The sequence below is a fragment of the Chelon labrosus genome, assembly GCF_963514085.1.
Source record: "Chelon labrosus genome assembly, chromosome: 12".
Taxonomy (NCBI): domain Eukaryota; kingdom Metazoa; phylum Chordata; class Actinopteri; order Mugiliformes; family Mugilidae; genus Chelon; species Chelon labrosus.
In genome coordinates this window covers 9,260,946-9,278,814 of record NC_140345.1, presented here as the reverse complement: position 1 = coordinate 9,278,814, position 17,869 = coordinate 9,260,946, and the positions used below count along the sequence as shown (strand labels likewise).

Below are 17,869 nucleotides of genomic sequence, written 5' to 3'. Positions count from 1 at the left end.
CTACAGTCCGGTTGGTTAACACTGTTGACGATTAGATGTGTAGGTGTGTGCGTGTGTCTGTGCATGATTGGTGTTTGGCCTCCAGACTGCGCATTAAACCTACGCTCAGCCTGAACAACACCCTGTTCATACTCCATACATGTTAGAAATTTGAAATCAACATGGAAAGGTGCTGCAGGGTGGTTGGCTCATATGCTGACGGTCCTGCCAGCAAGATAAAAAAACATGTCTGTATCTGTGACAACCTAGCTGTCTGTGTATGTGTGTGTCTATTTTAGACAGCCACCTGTTAATGACATTAAGTAACGGTTAAGGAGGAGCCTGTGTTTATATGAGAGCGGCCAGGATAGCAATTTGCGGCAACAAAATACACTGAGAGGAAAGTGAAGATCTGAGGGAGAGAGACGGAGTGAATGTGGAGAGGGGATCTGGATCTGGACGAGCAACAGAAAGGGAAAATGAGAATGTGCAGCCCCATTTCATTCCTCACTGAACAAGGTCCAGGGAGACCAGAGACTCAGCCTGGTCTTGTGGAAAGCTTTTTTTTTGTGGCCCAGTGCTGTCTGGCTTTTCCACAGTTTAGGTTACATACGTGGCACAGCAAGAGGGAGAGAGAGAAAGAGAGAGCAGCCCCAACGGCCAACCGCGCTCAGGGAAAGAGGGTGGAACAGGGGGTGGGGGTGTGCTAGTGAGGAGCGATGCAGGCCGAGAGTGAGCCGGGGACAGAGCGGGAGACAATCGGCGAAAAGGAACAAAACAGGCTGTAGGCTGTGACAGAAAAATAAACACCTGAACAGTCAAACTCTGTTCAGTTTGCCACAGACTGCAGATAGGCCTCGGCGCCGCTTGCAGATGGACTTCCACAAGGAGGGAAAAATGTCCAACACACACAACATCCGTGATAAATTGACTCCTGTGGAGGACAGCTGTCTTTTTTTATTATTTTTTTTCAAAGCACATATGTGAGCCTGTTCTTTAAAGTGACTTTGCCACTAATTACAGAGACTATCACTGCTCCTCCATCATACGAGATGGATAGAAAATGTCCACAGACAGTCGCAGGCCATCAATAATCTCCTGTGCCGATGTGAACAATCTTGTTTCCACATCGCACAAGTGTCCCTGTCAGCGGGCTTGATTTATGCTTGAGCTGAGCTGCACACATGTATACGCTCACGTACATATGCATGAAAGTGTACACTGGTGCATATTAAAGCTGCATCCCATTCTTACTTTGATGTAGCTGAGTAGCTAGTATTATAGCAACATGTCACTTCATTACCACGTAAAGTGCTGTATATGTACGAGCTAAAGCACCAAATCCATGGCTGAAAATAGTCCTCGGTGAAGACAGTATTTCTTCCTGTTTGACCGCCCAGCTGTTGTAATATTTCATCTGTTAAAAATGAAATGATGAAGTATTTGGGACCTGTAAGTAAAGAGATTTAAATATTTGGTCTGAGAGCCACAGACAAGGAGGAAGTACTGAGACTTTCCGTGAGATTTGTTGACAGTAACAATAACATACTGTAGATCCTGATCCAATCTTCCTGTGATATCAGACACAAATTGTGCAACAAAGGTGCGTTATATCACTTTATGGTGTAATCAAATAACTGTATTATTCAGCTCACAACACACTGTACTGTATAGCTCATCATCTTTCATCAGTATTTATGCAAGTTTTTTTGTAATGTAACCACAAACTGAACTATTAGAACTTTAATTACGTTACAATCATAGACACAAATATATGGAGAATAAATTGTATATCAATCAGGATCTGATTCACTGTTTAAGTAAGTAGCCTACTATAAGACAAACTATCAATGGGATTTTCCATATCAAGGGAAAGGGCATTAAGCACCATGGTGCGTTTCAAGAGCTTAGTTTTACTTCCATCAACTCACGGCCCATTTTTAGCTGTTAAACCAGCTGTCATAAAAACTACAGTGTCTAAAGCTGCACGATCTCTTAGAAAAAACATACTCATTGCTGACTACTCCCAGGTTATTGTCTATCTGCACTGTGTATGAAGGCAATGCGTACATTTAGGAGAACAGCCACGCCCCAGGACAGTTGATATTACTTATACTGAAGTCATTTTTTCAGATTTTACCTACTGTCACGTGACCAGATCGAGAATAACAATTTGGAAACTAGCTCAAGCTCCAACACTTGATGGAGGATGTCAGTGAGCACATGAATGAATGCCTCTCTTGACTTGGACAAGCTGGGGAAATTCTACGTGTACCATCCAGACAAATTATTTAATTGTTAACGACAGCCAACATTTCAAAAACTAATTCTCGTTTATTTGTTGATTAATTTCGGGAAATATCATCTTATGCTTGTGCTAAGATGATCTCTTTGAAGCTTTATGTAACGTTTGTAAGGAGATTGACATACCGTGCCACAATGCAATCTACCTGCCTATTAAGTTCTTTACAGCGGGCGAAGACTGCTTTGTTTCTCACAGCACAGCAGCATACATTCTGGCTCGTCGGTGTGCACCTATTATTTGCAAAACGAATAACTGATACACTGTATTAAAATGTCCCAGTACATAAGCCACGACAGAGAGGCTGTATGAACAATACTACAACACTTGAACTGAAGCAGCTAAAGGGAACCCAGCCATCATTCATTTGATTTACACCTAAAATGTCTTTTGTGAAAAGGAACTATTAACGTGACATCTTTTTGTATCGGTGTTTGTGTGATTTATTAATTATCAAGTTCTTTTTCCTGAGATTTCTTACATTGTTTAACATCCTGTTAATACAAGAGTACACAGAGTGCTGCATCCATCCTATTCCTGCGTTGCACTCTCCCACTGCTGCAGTGTTCTATCTTTCTGAATGAAGATCAATGGGGAGGCACTGCCCAGAATGACAATGACTGTCACCAGAGGCTTAAATTCACCACTAGAGGGAGATGATGCATTTGCAATGTTCACTGCAGCATCAGGGACAGGGAGGGCCACTAATAACATTTAACAGCTCTAACGATAGGCACCCTGAGCGTCCTGATCTATACGAGAGGCAGGGTCAGTTTTACGCGTTTCCTTTGGTGGAGACGGCTTCAGCTGCACGAGAGAGCTGCTGTTTTATATGGGTCCTCGGGGAACAACAGGGCACAGAGCGCCGCATCAGAGGCCCTGCTGCTGGGTTTTGTGCAGCGGGGTGCAGCGATGCAGATGGAGATGGGCAGTATAGAGCTGACACAGGACATTATTGCATGTCAGAGCGCTGTTGCTTTCTTGTAACGGTTTTACATGAGCTCCCCGTGGAATAGGTTAATGCAGCCTTCATGTTAATCACTGCTGCTGACTGTGACTGTGTCCTATCAATTATGTGCCTGCTACATGGGTTAAAAACCTAAAAATAAAAAAATAACATGCAGTGAAAAAAAAAAAAAAATTAAGATTTAAGATTTTAAAAAGATTTAAGATTTTAAATGCAGTATTAAAAAAAATATGATATGATCTTATGTTCCTCTGGAGACTGACATACTGTATCAAAATGCTGTATTTTGATACAGTATGTATCAAAATACAGCATTTTTATAAAAATGAGTTTCAAATGTCTTTCAAATCATCTTAAAGGATCGAATTTCATCTTATAAATAAAAGTACAAGTTGAATCCCATTTGTCCAATCTGGTCGTAGCAAAACAAATTGGATTAAAATATATTATGCATAATTTGTAAGAACTCTAAGTTTTTTTACATGGCTGTGAAATGGCTCCATCGTTTGGACGTTACTATTAACTGCATGCATCAGCTGATTGAAGCTGATCACCCATGGCTCCAGTCTACTCCATCTCCAGGATTAACTGCGTTTGTTCTTCAAGTAGATGCAGGTGAGCGTTAGAGAGGAAGCACAAGAGAAAGAAATCATGTAAATTCAGTTTTTAATCAACATTTGAAAACAAATTGGACAAATGAAAGACTGTTTCAGCTTTTATAAACTTGATGTGGGTTTTAGCTTTTAAATCATTTATGAAATCACATTTTTTTTCCCGAAGAGAGAAAAAAAAAAAGAAATCAAATGACACAGACACTGAAAAAGCAAGATTTTCAGAAAGTAAAGAGTAACATCTGAAAAGTTATCACTGACCCATTTTCTTTTCAGCGCTGCCTCAATCTACCCAAAGTATCAAATGAAAACAAGCACATACATTGTGAACGTGTGGTCCTCTGAGAGCAAAGGGCAGAAGGTGAGGGAGATGAGAGAAAAGCAGGTTTTCTCCAAGTACAAGAGGACAGTTTCTAACATCCCAACAGCTAACCTCTCAGATTTAGTGGAAACAGTTCAACATAAAATCGTGAGAGCTGAACACTAAACCATGACATTACTTCAGTAGCACGTCTGACAAGATTTATTTACCTGCAGGCTTTAATTTATTCATTAATCTCTAATCTTCATGTTGTAATCTTAGGTTTTAAATCTTCAGTGTGGACAGGGCCTATAGATGCTGTTAAACGGTCAGGCTGAAAGTTAACCACACAAGTCACCGGGTCTTTTTATGCTGCAGTACAACATGAGTCGTGGGTATTAGTCACGTCTTTATTTGGTCTTGTCAAAGAGGTGAGACGTTGCACAAAAAAACAACCGGGTCCAATACATTTCACATCTGAAATCGGGGAAGGAAGGAAAAATGACAACGAGCTGAAGTACAAGATATAAATGAACATACAGACATCAGTGATTGAGGGGCAAGCCAAATTCTTGTCTTAGCGAATCGACATGTAATAACATTAAGGCTTGTTGGTAAGGAAGAGATATTAAAATGCCAATCTGTTTTCCTCTCCCAGTCTGTCTTTAATTGAATCAGGGCTGAACTGCTGAGACACCTTTAAGAAGCTCTTCACAAAAAATGGACGTGAAAAAAGGTTACAGAAAAGAGAAAGATACCGCGAAAAATATTCTTTTGTGCCGTTCGTGTTATTCTATTCGGCCTGAATGCAGGGTGATATTACAGCTCAAATCAGTGAAGCTACAGACAGTATCAGAACAATTACAGTGGACATTCAGATAGAGTCCAATCAGACAACAGAGTCTCTAACAAACACTCTGAGGGGGGGCAGCAGTCTGATGACAATGAAGGAACGTGAGTCCAAACAGAAAAAAAAAAATGAGGAGTCTCCTTTTTCTAATGACAATGGCAAAACTGAAGTGGATGTTACAGCTACTGTATATCTACATTAGATGGTCAAATGAAAATGCCCTCCATCTTCCCCACATCTCCGTCTCACTAACACTCACTCGTTTTTTTGCCCCTCTTCAGAATCAGATTCTTCCAGTAAGTTCCCGACAGCAACTCCTTCCTAATGTACTTAAAACAGGCTACCTCCATTTAAATACAAACGTTAAAGTGTGGCACCCCCCTCCCACCCAAAAATGACATCACTGTCTCACAAAGTATAAAAATTGTTGACCCCACCCTGAACCTATTATTACACACAATTCTCAAAAACTTCCCCACCGGGCTACACCGCTAGCACCCAAACCTAGCCCCCTCTGTTAGATATTGAATAGAAACATTAGACATTCTTGTCCTTTTTCCAATTCCAAATAACTGCTGGACAATTCATTTGGATCTCAAATGATGAATTAGGTATCAGGAAAGCAATCTGTCAAATCACTAATACTCTCAGATCTACCTGAAATGTCGCTCTACTAAATCTTTCCAGGGGCTGATTTGGAAACGAGCAGTATGCACCCTTGCCCTCCCTCCCTCTCCCTCCCCTCTTCGTTTCACGCCTCATCTACCAGAAGTCCCGGCGGTGATAGGCGTCTGGATCGCAGTATTTGGTCACCACCACCCTGTTGGCAAACTTCCTTCCCGTCAGCCCCTGCATGGCCTTCTGGGAGTCAAAAACTGACGTAAACTCCACAAAGATCTATAGAGTGATAAAACAGACAAACCCGTTAGCATGAAGACCACCACATCGTCTACATTGACACAAATCTAAATATGGATTACTAAATCAGACAAAAACTGTTCCTACCTTGCCAGTCCCGGGAACTTCCAGGCCGTCCACAGGTCGAGGGATCTCAATACTCTTAACTTGGCCGTACTTGCTGCACTCATCCCTGACGTCCTCCACAATCTCCTCGTATTCCTCATCATCCAGCAGCTCTTCAGGGGCCACCATGTTCATCAGACACAGCACCTCAGTGGGCAGGCCTCCCATCTGAGTCACAGAGCTGTTCAGGCCTGGCACCTGCAGCGTCACTGGGGTCTGGTTTATACTTGTCTGGAGGACGACACAAAGGTTAGGACTGGGCTGTCTGGATAGGACTGGGCTGAGGCTGTATCTCACATCAGAACTGACCATTATGACTGTTAAACTCTGCAACTGGATTAAGTGCAAGCCCTACTAGCTAAAACGGTTTGTAAAAGAAGTCATGCTTTTTCATGCGCTGAAGTATACAGAGCTACTACTACCACAGCCAAGAATGTATTGGTTAAATACATTATAAAACTACTAATAAATTGCAAATTTAAACATTTAAAACAAATTTTAATAACTGTTTTTATATTCTGGTAAAAACATTGTTATTTATTTACATTAAGCTGGTTCAGAATACATGAATAAAATATTGTTCTTAATCTGAAAATACAAATATGGCTGGTTTCAATCAAATTTAAATTATCCAGTATGCAAAACTAAACCCAGTAAAGCTGCTGCGACATGAGTAATTGTTATTTATTATACCATTGAGAGAGTTCTGTATTATATTTTACAATTCTTCAAGAAGACTACAAAAGTAGTTGCACCAGTGTTGTTACTTCCTCAAAGGGAGAGGCAACCATTTTAAATGTCAGACTGGTGGGTTTGAAACTGGGTAATTTTTCGTGCAGCGCTCAGCATGGAGTCACACAACAGTGGCACGGTTAGCTTTTATTGTCAGTACCTAATGTGCTTGCCAAATCTGACCTTGCAACTAATTTGTACACACAAATGAAAATATGTCAAGGTGAACTTGTTATGGTATGAACAATTGAAGAGCTTCAGCTAAATTCCTGCAGACAATCTACTCAGCAATTTGGCCTCATTTACTTTAGAAACTCTTCAAGAGCATCCAGCCTCCCACCACCCTGCTGTCATCTGTCCATCCCCTGGACACTCACCAGAGTGGCGTTCTTGGATCCCACGCTGGCTCTCTGCACCAGGAGCTTCTTGTCTCCCAGCTGCATACCATTCAGTCCAGCAATAGCCTATAATGATATCCAGCTTTAAAATACATACTTTTAGAAATTCATACTAAAGGTATGTCCTTTCATTCTGTTGGATCATTTACCTGGTCATTAAGGTTGACATCAACATATTCACAAAAGGCATATCCTTTGGATAGACCCGTGGCACTGTCCTTCACCAGGTTAAAGGCCTTCAGAGGCCCAAATGACGTCAACAGCTCCTTCACCTAAGACGCAAGAGACACTGAAAGTTCAACTCCAGATATTCATCAAGTGAACGACACTGCTGAAAGTATACTATGGCCATTATTAACAGAGCTATATTACTGCAAGCATCAAGAAATATGATGCTGCTTCTCTGATAATTTCCACTTCGGTGATTAAACTGTAATTTTGTTTCGGTGCAATTTCTTTCTTTTTTGTGCGTGTGCACAATTTTGTAAAGTGGGGTATGAATCAAGAGAAGACAGTGCAGTGCACTGCTGGGCTCTTTCTATCAATAACAGTCTGAAAATGTGATTAAACACATACACTAATTCCTTTGCTAAAACTGTTACTGGAATACATGTGCGTTCTGCAGAACACATGGTACACCACATATAACCTTGCTAGGAGGCAGACACACTAACCTGATCATCATTCAGATAGTTGGGCAAGCCACCAATGAAGAGCTTGTGAGCTGAATCTGGCACCACTGTGGACACCACACCTACAAGAGGCACAAATACAACAGAAAGAAAATAACCAGAGATGCACAGACCACATGTAGGTAATAATGTAGTGATTACTTATGAATTATGCCACAAGTACTGAAGGTTAAAAACCATTAATTGTCTGTGTACCAGGCACATAGACACTGGGGTTCTCGCTCATGCCAGGCAGGGGCTGGTAATCGTGGGGACGGCGAATCTTGAGACTCTGGCCTTGAAAGATGATGCCATCAAAGGCCATTGCCTGTGTTGTTTCATCCACTGAGCGGAACTACAAACAAACAAATTTACAGGTGATCAAATTACAAACTGTATCTTCAGACAAGGTCTGATGAATACACCCAAGGAGAAGAAATAAATGGTTAATATCTAACCTCAAGGAAGGCAAAATTCTTATCCTGGTTGATCTGCACAGCCAGGACGGGATTTCCAGGGGCCTGAGTAAGACCACCCAAACGCATCTGGGCATTGAAGAAGTCCATCATCGACTCCTACACAAAATAAAGCGATAAAATGGAAAGTTAATTTAATGAATGTGGACATCAACGAAGAATAATATACTACACAAGGATGAAATACAACTTCAAGCAACTGCACGATTCCCTCGGTCCGAAAGGAAAAAGCTTGTCTTGTTGCTCACCTCTGTGATACCAAAGGGGATATTTCCCACATACAGTCGGCGGGCCTGCCTGGTCATCTGGCTGCCCACTACAGGTACAGGGGTGGGAGTAACAGCCAGGCCATCTGGAGTCATGGTTGGCAGAAGGGCTGTGGCTGGGATCTGGCCCGCAGCTGGAGGAGCACAGACAGAAAGCATTTAACATCATATATTTTTATCCAATCACACAGCCCCAAACATGCTTCACTAAATCAAGATAGGCCTGACAATGATAGTACAAAATGTAGGCAATTACAAGATGAAATGACAAGTCTGAAGCTGGGGAACATATAATAAATAGATAAAACTGCATCAAATAAGTAAAGTTACCCTGCATGGCTTTGTACTGCATGGGAGTGATGTGTTCAAAACCAGGTGGAGGGACATCCCAGTACTTCTTCACCTTCTTCTTCTTCTCACGGTGGGGAGAACGGCTGTTTGAGGAACAGAAGATGGTTGAAATAAAAGTAATGATCTAAATGCAACAGACATCTCTCATTAGCTCTGCAGTGAACTGCTAGAGCAGATGATGGGCCGTGTTTTCAGAAATTTATTACAGAATACAGCAACGGTTGAGGTGGCTGTATCAATCAAATCATTGGGAAACTGATGGTAAATTAAACAGAAGGGACAGAAAACTCCCATCCAGATTTTAACACAATGAGTCGTGGTGCACAGAATCAGAGGTACGTCATTAAACTGCAGTTGTTGCAATAATGCACAAACCAGCTTTGTGTTAGTTTGCTGTATTACCTTCCAGCATTGTCCTGGGGGAAGGTGGCTGGTGAGCTGAAATGACATTGGAAGGGTTTCACATTTCTCTCAAATATATCATCACACAAACCAACATTTTTTTCGATGCACAAAGTGAGCGCCTGAATTTCCGCAGCCATCGCTAAATACAAAAATCTATCTGAAGACCAAGCGATCTACGTGTTACTAAAAAATGTCAGTGAGCCTCACTGCTGACGTCCAATACCGTTTCTGTACAACTGATGACGCAGAAATATTATATCCTCAAAATCGCAGCAGCTAAGAGGATGGGTCAGAATATACATCTTCTGACCAGCTGCTCACGCTGCATAATGAAAGGTAACAGGTTTTCAATTAGCACTGTCAAGCACTGAGCAACATTCAGGCAACCAACCTTTAGTCAATAAGCAGAGTTGACAACAGGAATCTATCTTAAAGAGATGTGTGACCTCAAATGAAAATTAATTAAATATAATCCATATATGGATATCAATGCATATTCTACTAGAGTGTTCACATATCATCCTCAACGTTTATAATGATGACCAAAAGGATTTGTAGGCGTTATGAGTTCAGAAATGAAAGGTTCCGTGACAACAGGGAAGCCCATCACTATACTACAGGGGTTGATTGGGACAAACTTGCACCTGTGTGGCAAATATTCCCAGAGCAAAAGGTCTAAAGAACTTTTATCAAACACAACACCATAGGCTCACTGAGAGGCAGTCACAACAAACCCAAGGGTCGGCACGCTTCAAAGCCATCTGACATTATGTAAGACAGAATCTAAAATTAAGCTATAACTCTTCTTCTAGGAGTTCTATTAATACCGATTGTTGCGATTTTTTTATTCGAGGAAGGATAAAAAAAAACTTTATAAACCCATTTATAGCTTAGTGTTGATGTTCTGCATGAAATTATTGAGAATACGAGAGCAGTGGCAGCAGCTGTTGCTTTGTGTACTCACAAAGCCTGAGGCAGAATTATTACAGCGTCGTCATCACCTGTGACGGTGGCTTTAGGGAATGAGAATGTACAAATTACACGAGTAAGAATGGACTACATTACAATAAACCAGTTAGCGAGTTGATATTCATATTTCTATATTTCATAACTCCAACTAGTTCCTCTAAAGACAGTCTGATTAGAGCTATGTGATCTATGACTTCATTCTACAGTCAACAAATTCCCGCAGACAGACGGCAAGCTGTGCAGGTCTGCTTTATTGTCCAGAATGTGCTGAGCTACTAGGATGGGGAAAATCAACTTTTGAAAAGACAAATGAAAGGGGATTGCATCTTTCTATCCAATAAAAATATATATACATGTATATTTTTTTAGTGTACATTCAGCCGAGTCTGGAATTTGAAGCCATCTACTCTATAGTAGATGTAGGATAGATGCCAAGATCCATTTTGATGAATGTATGCCCACACTTATATAAGCCTATGTATGACCCATATAAATGCTGCACAAACTATTTACATTTGGAACCAACTTGGGACCAAAATGTTGCTTTTTTTTTTTTGCATATTTTGGTGTGGAGTTAATATGGTCCAACCCATTCTTTGAGGTATATTTAGTTAATGTTTTCACCGCTTGCTGGTCCAGGTGTGGTTGTGTATTGCTACGAACCTGCGTCTGTGTCTCCGCTCCTTACTGTCCCCACGGCGGTCCCTGCTGCGTCTGTCCCTGTCTCTGCTCCTCCTTTTCCTCTCTCTACTACGGCTGCGGGAGGAGGACCGGCGGTGGTGGCGGTTCTCTTTGTCCCTCTCAGCTGCAGGAGTAGGTGATTCATTAACTTACAGGAATATGCATATAACTGTAACACATAGCCCGTTAGAGAAATATAATTACAGATTACATCTTTATGACTAACAGTCATAAAATAACTGTCTTCAAAGAGCTCAGCTTCTATATCCAGAACAATTATAAATAAATACAATGTATGCATGAGGTGTAAGTTAATTTCACCAGCTTATGGAAGTTTAAAAACGTTGCCCTCTAACTTGGTGCACAGCATTGGGTGTAAATGTAAATAAAACAAGGTTAAAGACGGCTTAATACGATATAAGAGTAATAACTATTGTTGGTGGCGTTAGTGGTTGGGTGTCTGAAAGTCGGTGGCAACGATAAACAGTACTGGAAATGTTCAATTTACGTAACAGCTGCAAAGAATGAATGCTAGCGGTTCAAATTATTCAGTCAGCTGGCCCTGGCAGGAGTACAACCAAGATGTAGACAGCCCCGTGCTTTAAATAAATATTGCCAGTTACCTTTAGTTAGTGTAGCTTCCGGCCATAGCATAAATTATAAATATAGTAGCATTTAACGTTATCTATAATCAGCCCAACACGATACAATGACGAGCAATAGCACAGTTACATCGTATCTTGGGTTTGAGGGTACGGAGTGCTTGGGCGTTCCAGTAAATAGACGCATCCATGTTGCTAAATTGATTGCGGCAATGCCAATCGAAAGTACCACAAACATCTTCCGATGCTGGTGTGCAGCTTGTTCACTTACCTTGTTTGTTTTCAGAAAGCTGTCTTTCAAACTCGTCGAAGTCCGACATATCTGAGTTGAAGGCTTTACGCTATCAGGGGATGCGTTGTTCGGTTAGCGGTGGCTAGCTTAAGCTAGCAACAAAGTGAGCAACACTTTTAAAAACAAGTGCTTCGGTGGTGTAGCTCCACTAAGTTAGCTTCAAACGGCAGTCTACTTAAAAAAATAATTACCAAAAATTGCCGACCGGCACACACCTAAATGGTGCGATATAGATTCACAACGTAACAGACGAAACCATTGAGAAAGAAAACGTGTTCGCATGGGCTAGCCTGCTAATGTTAGCTAACTAGCTTGTAGCAAAGTCCAGAAGAATAGGCCTGCTTCTCCAGACACTGGTGTGGAGGCTCGTTAGCTAGCTAGCTAGCGAACACGGACGAGTAATGAATGAGACTTTTTTCCACGCCAAATGCAAATCCCATGGGGTCACGGGCCCACGAGGCGCAGTTGGTCGTCTTTACAAGACAAATGTACACGCGTTCAAATGCTCCAAGGCTGGAGAAAACAATAAAGATTTCGGTATGCCCGCTTTTTCGCTCCGTCTCCCAGGTACCCCGTGACACCGGAAGTTGATGGCTTACAGATTTCCGGTGAGTGAAATAGAAGACGGTAATTCAGTATTTGGTACACAGGCGCGCACAACCAAAGTGAACTAATTTAACTTACCACCCCTTTTTGCACATTATTATTCTTCTCCAATGCACGATCAATTAAAGTTAGTTAAATATCTGATGTGAGATCTCCAGTTCAGTTCCTGTTTCTCATATGGCTCAAACATTTGACCTTGTATTTCTTTTAAGTGAAAGCAAATGATAGTCATCGTTTTACTTACGAGGTGAGAGTACTGGTGATATTTTTAATCAAAGCAAAGATATATTACCAAAAAAGTGTTTTTTAATCTAGTACTTGTAATGTAGCATAATGTAGCGTTTTACCTCTTCTCTGTATTGTCTTTGTGTTTGTTTTATATAGTTTTACACACTATCTAAATAAATAAAATCATTGGTCTAAATTAAATCAAATCTGCTTTATTTGCACTTAACCCATCCCAGTGAATACAACAGGAGCAATTGGCAACCTTGCAGAGTGCCAGCTGAGACGTTTTTTGTTTTGTTTTGTTGTTTTTTTTAGTTCCTTGCTCAATGCACCTCTAATATAGACATGGAGTAGATTAAAACAAGTGCGTCTTCAACCCCCCAAAAAACAATCTAGTTTATCCATATTTTGGCCCACTGAGAATATTCACTGTGGTGATGATTAAAGAGACAAAACAGTGTTAGAAGTCAAAATGTAGGAAATCAAATATTTTATTTACAGTTTATGAATCATCACGAATCACGATTTTCTCATTGCACAGTCCTGCTGGATTATCCAGATTAATAAATCTACACTTTTGTATGAAACAATTTGAATTATTCTGTAGGCATTTACGTGAGACGTGTTTAAACACTGCACTGGTACAAATGTTCAAAATCTACTTAAGAGTTGCATTTCCGGCCTTTTAGCCATGCAAACAATCAGACATGTAAAGTGGCTCAAATTGCCCAAATTGGATTGCTTATCACTGTTTTAGGAAAATATGTTATTGAGATATGAACAATTAAGTAAATTGTCACAGCATTCTACTGTAATATTGTCTCTATTATTAAAGAAATATTATTATTCCACTTCACCGGTGTACACGCCACACATTATTGTATAATATAGTGAACATGTCTTCTGCTTGGAAAATAAAATGTTTTGACCAGACCATTTTAAACCAAACATCACCAAAGAGCTCCTTTCACATGCACTTGTAGTGGGACATTGGAAAAATATAATCGATCCTCTGTGATAACAAGGTGGTCGCTTTTGTGGACGCTGCTACTCACACTGTAAAAATGTTTATGTAATTAACATCCACAATTCTTCACAAGGAACCAAAACTTACAGTGTTACATATAACCAGTACAGTAATACTTAGTGTAAACGTTCTGAACCGTATTTTACAAAAGCTGTTATTGTCACAATGCATTACAAGAGCCTCAATAGCATGGAAGAAAATGAAGTGAGACTTACTGTAAGTTAGACCATGTCATTTACAAAAGGTCTTGGTGCAACCCTTAATGGAACAACAGAATAATACAGCACTACTGTTGATAAAACTGGGCACAAGACCAACTTGTGGTCATATTTTTATTAAGAGGACACATAAAATATTATCAACATTTCTGTGGCTGTATTGATTTTATACTAAAAACAGAACTATGGTGTGGTCAAAAATGCATTTGGACCTCATGGCGTAATGTTGAACTACTCTTTACTATAGTCAGTTTATGATTGTATTGATTCCTTTGTTTTTACAAGTTCTTCCCTCATTTAAACCCAGAGACGTGGGAATGTAAAGCGAACGTGGTTGCGTCTTTCATGCAAGGAACTCATAAAAATTCCATTATGGCAAGTGAAAATGGTGACAACGTTCTGACAAATGTAAAGATACTAGAACAAATGCACAGTGAATAATATCGACATGATCCTATAAAATATACGGAGTGCAGCATTATTGCAAAATACACAAACACTGTGATTGAAAGCTACCATACTTTTAGGTTTGTGTCAAAACTGCATACATATAAAGTGATATAAACTGCTGCAGATTACTTAGGTAATGACCAAAATGATTTAGACCTTCAATGACTGCACCCCTGCCTTCAAGCTCATCCAAATATTGGGCATAGAAAACAAAAGTGTGCCTCTGACGAATAAAAACTGAATCTTAAATTAAATGAGCTGAGTTGTTTATACGGATTTTAGTACTGGATAAAGCAGTCTCCTCTATAAAAAGTGTAATAATAAAGACAGAATCTTATCCACCAATTCAGTCATACAGACAATGAGAACCATGATTGTTTTCCCTTTCCGACTGCAGCAGGCAACCCCAAATCCTCAACATCTACTGTGGTTTGAAAAAACCAACATATCTGTACTGAATTGGCAGCAGGATGTGAAAAGTTGCAGTTTACGTGGCTACAAGCAGCTGAGACAGTAAAAGAACTCCTAATTCATCTCAGCATTTCTGTGACTTGGGGGTAGCCTAGCCTGCTGCAGCTAAACCCAACTGCTTTTCTTACTTAACCACCCACTCCATGGATTTCTAGAGACACATCCCATCCTTCTGGGATGTTCAGTGTCTGAACCTGTAGGAGATGGGTAGGAGCAGATTATTCTTCTTCAGGGCCTGCACTCTGCTCAGTGTCTCTTCATCCAGGGCAGTGTAGCAGCGCCGGGCGTAATCCAGCAGCTTCTCCTTGGATGGGTCGAACTCACCCACTTCCGCCACCTTCTCTGGGGCTACTAGTAGCAGCTCAGCAATGGGCGTGGTAGAAGCCACTGTGTTGCGGTCAACACCATGGATTTGGAAGGCTTTGGACATATTTTTGAGACGCTGGTATGTAAGTAGAATCTTCTTGTAGCGAAACAGTACTCCAGCAGCGTCTTTCACTGAAGAAGAAAAATGCACAGGCTAATTAGCTGCAGACGTGTTATGAGAATGTCTACAACCATGACACTGAGACTTTGTGGCAGCATCTTTTTCCTTCCGTCACCTCTTTGTCGCTCCCTTGGAGCTCGGAAGACCCGCCTCCTCTTTAACTGGTGTCTGTTGCTGTTAATAGTATCTGACATTACATCTTCCCCTGATATCATTTCCTCCTCCTCGATGAAGCCATCCTGCTCCAGGTACTCATCAGATTCTCCTAGAAGTGACAGGGAATCTAATAAAAACAAAAATCATCTACTCAACAAAACACAGCAGGTAAAAGAGACACATATACAACTGTGATTTAATTTGGTTAATTAGTGGAAAAACTTGATGGTTTGTATTACCTGGCCCTACGTTGCTATGTGCACTCATTTCATTCATGGATGACCTTGCAGCACCGCTGCCGTTTCCACCGCTGCCACTGGCTGCACTACTGGAGGTGCTATGGCCTTGCAAAAGGGCCTGGGATTGTGTAGAGTTGAACAAAGCATTCATAGAGGCTAGCTGATTGGTTAATTGACTAGAGACATGATTTTTGGAAGGCACCATAGATGCAGGACCAGGCCTTCGCTGGATAAACGGGCGTGATGGGAAATGCTGTGAGTCTGTCTTCTGTTGTTCTATGAATGAAAGAAAAATAATACTTGAGAATCTACAGACTAAATTAAATGCACATGAGCCATGAACAGGTTGCACATATATATCTAACCATGATTGTTTATAATTGCATAATATTTTTACCAGAAGGGCGATCTTCCTCTCTTCTTGCCCTCCAGTTAAATCGTCTGGATTCATATCCTGCAGAGAAGAAAATACCAAGAGGTACATTTATTTTCCACTCTGAAAGTCTTGAGTCAAACCGTCTTATCAACCACGAGTCAGATTGTTGGGACGGCTTAATTAACTCATACCTGTCCCCTGTCCTCACCGTTACTGTACTGACTCTGACTCTGCTCCTGTCCGTGGCTCTTGGTCGAAAAGATGAAGCGGTCCAGCTGGCAGCGAAGGAAGTCCCTCTCCTCTTCCAAGTCCTCAATTCTCTTCTGCAGCCAAGAGTTTTTCTCCAGAGAGATCTGTAGCTGGGTCCGCAGGTTGGTGATCACCATGTACGAGTTGTTGACCGGTGCCGGGCCTGCAGATGAGGGCGATTCTGAAAACGACCGACAACATGATTTGGAAAATCACCAGCAATCTAGATCAAGACATTTCATGCCACTTTGCAGTGACTTAAAGTATTGCTCCTGACAGTCACCATCAAAATTCTGATCAGTCTGGTTGAAGAATCCTTGCTGCTCAAAGCTGTTCTCCTCATAGGGGATGGCAATTTCATAGGCATCCTCATTTTTCGGAGCTGAGAAAAACAAAAATTTTTAGAGTTATAAATTGCAGTGCTTGACCTAAAAGCAGGCCCGTCGTAATTACATATTTAAAATCTTACTCTGCAGGTGGAGGGAACCTGCGTGGCTCTTGGACGTGGAAGCAGCATCATTCCTGTTTCCGTCTTCCATCTCATAACACAGACAAATGTGTGATTAGTTTATGGTTTTAAATAAACCTCATCAGGTGTATGGCCTGAGCAGGGATGCTTCACACTGATGCTCTGTGGAGACTTTATTACACATGCTCACATTAATTAAAAAAAAAAAAAAAAAAAAAAGCAGAGTTTACAGGCAAGCTCTAATAATGTGGGACGCTGTGCTTTATGAAAGAAAACCAAAGCTAATTTTATTACAGTACTCTCTGTCACACTAATATAAACCGAAGCAGTTAAAACAGCTTTGATAGTAAAATATAAGTTTGTAGCGGCCTGGCACGGGGCTCACAAGCAAACGAGATTAGCTGTGAACTACGTTGGCCTCATGTATTGTTAGCATGTACTGTAGCTACAATATAAAATAACAATCCCCTTTTTTCTCTACACTCAGTTGTTTAATGTCGCCATTGACACATTACTAGAATCTCCATTCTACAAACACATTATGCAGGAATCGGTACATACCACTCTACGTTTGTAATAACTTAATCGTGCACATGTAATAAGACGTTATTACTCAGTCATATCTCCATTTCACGAGTTCGCCTGCTAGCTAACAAGCTAACAATAACAATTATCGCCCTTTTATTTTTTCAACGCGCTTTAACGTCACTTCCGGATGTAATAAAATTAACGACAGCCCTCAGCAGATACAGTGATAGTTAGATTATCACAAGGCAGGCTTTGTTTGTCATGTTTATTTATCTCATGGCAGCATTTATTTTCTTAAAAAATAAAAATATATATATATATAGAGAGAGAGAGATAATGCAAAAGCAAATGAAGGTGGAATAAACTTTTACATCAACTGATATTTTGAAGATGTTTAATAAATCATTAAAAATGTATGTGCATTTGGGAAATTGTGCACGAAAGAGAAAATGACCGTATTAGGCAATAAATAAATGAATAAATAATTAA

General features: G+C 40.6%; 2 protein-coding genes across 5 annotated transcripts; both read right to left on the bottom strand.

Moving 5' to 3' along the window:
* Positions 1 to 3,897: 3,897 nt before the first annotated feature.
* u2af2a (U2 small nuclear RNA auxiliary factor 2a) lies at positions 3,898 to 12,456 on the bottom strand. 2 transcript variants are annotated; one of them, XM_084556750.1, is made up of 12 exons: positions 11,856 to 12,456; positions 10,965 to 11,106; positions 9,330 to 9,365; positions 8,907 to 9,010; positions 8,559 to 8,710; positions 8,293 to 8,409; positions 8,033 to 8,189; positions 7,838 to 7,917; positions 7,313 to 7,435; positions 7,143 to 7,229; positions 6,016 to 6,264; positions 3,898 to 5,907 (listed from the first exon to the last, which is right to left on the bottom strand). In XM_084556750.1, the coding sequence occupies exons 1-12, from the start codon at positions 11,902 to 11,904 to the stop codon at positions 5,773 to 5,775; spliced, it is 1,431 nt and encodes a 476-aa protein (XP_084412876.1). In that variant the 5' UTR covers positions 11,905 to 12,456; the 3' UTR covers positions 3,898 to 5,772. The 2 variants fall into 2 exon arrangements, with proteins under 2 accessions (XP_084412876.1, XP_084412877.1); XM_084556751.1 differs by having other exon boundaries at positions 8,051 to 8,189.
* A 469-nt stretch (positions 12,457 to 12,925) lies between these two features.
* Positions 12,926 to 17,608, bottom strand: ccdc106a (coiled-coil domain containing 106a). Of its 3 annotated transcripts, none has more exons than XM_084557775.1 (8): positions 17,414 to 17,608; positions 16,853 to 16,922; positions 16,667 to 16,765; positions 16,343 to 16,564; positions 16,156 to 16,212; positions 15,759 to 16,034; positions 15,479 to 15,646; positions 12,926 to 15,374 (listed from the first exon to the last, which is right to left on the bottom strand). In XM_084557775.1, the coding sequence occupies exons 2-8, from the start codon at positions 16,920 to 16,922 to the stop codon at positions 15,058 to 15,060; spliced, it is 1,209 nt and encodes a 402-aa protein (XP_084413901.1). In that variant the 5' UTR covers positions 17,414 to 17,608; the 3' UTR covers positions 12,926 to 15,057. The 3 variants fall into 3 exon arrangements, with proteins under 3 accessions (XP_084413901.1, XP_084413903.1, XP_084413902.1); XM_084557777.1 differs by having other exon boundaries at positions 15,479 to 15,628; XM_084557776.1 differs by having other exon boundaries at positions 17,466 to 17,486.
* Positions 17,609 to 17,869: the final 261 nt, after the last annotated feature.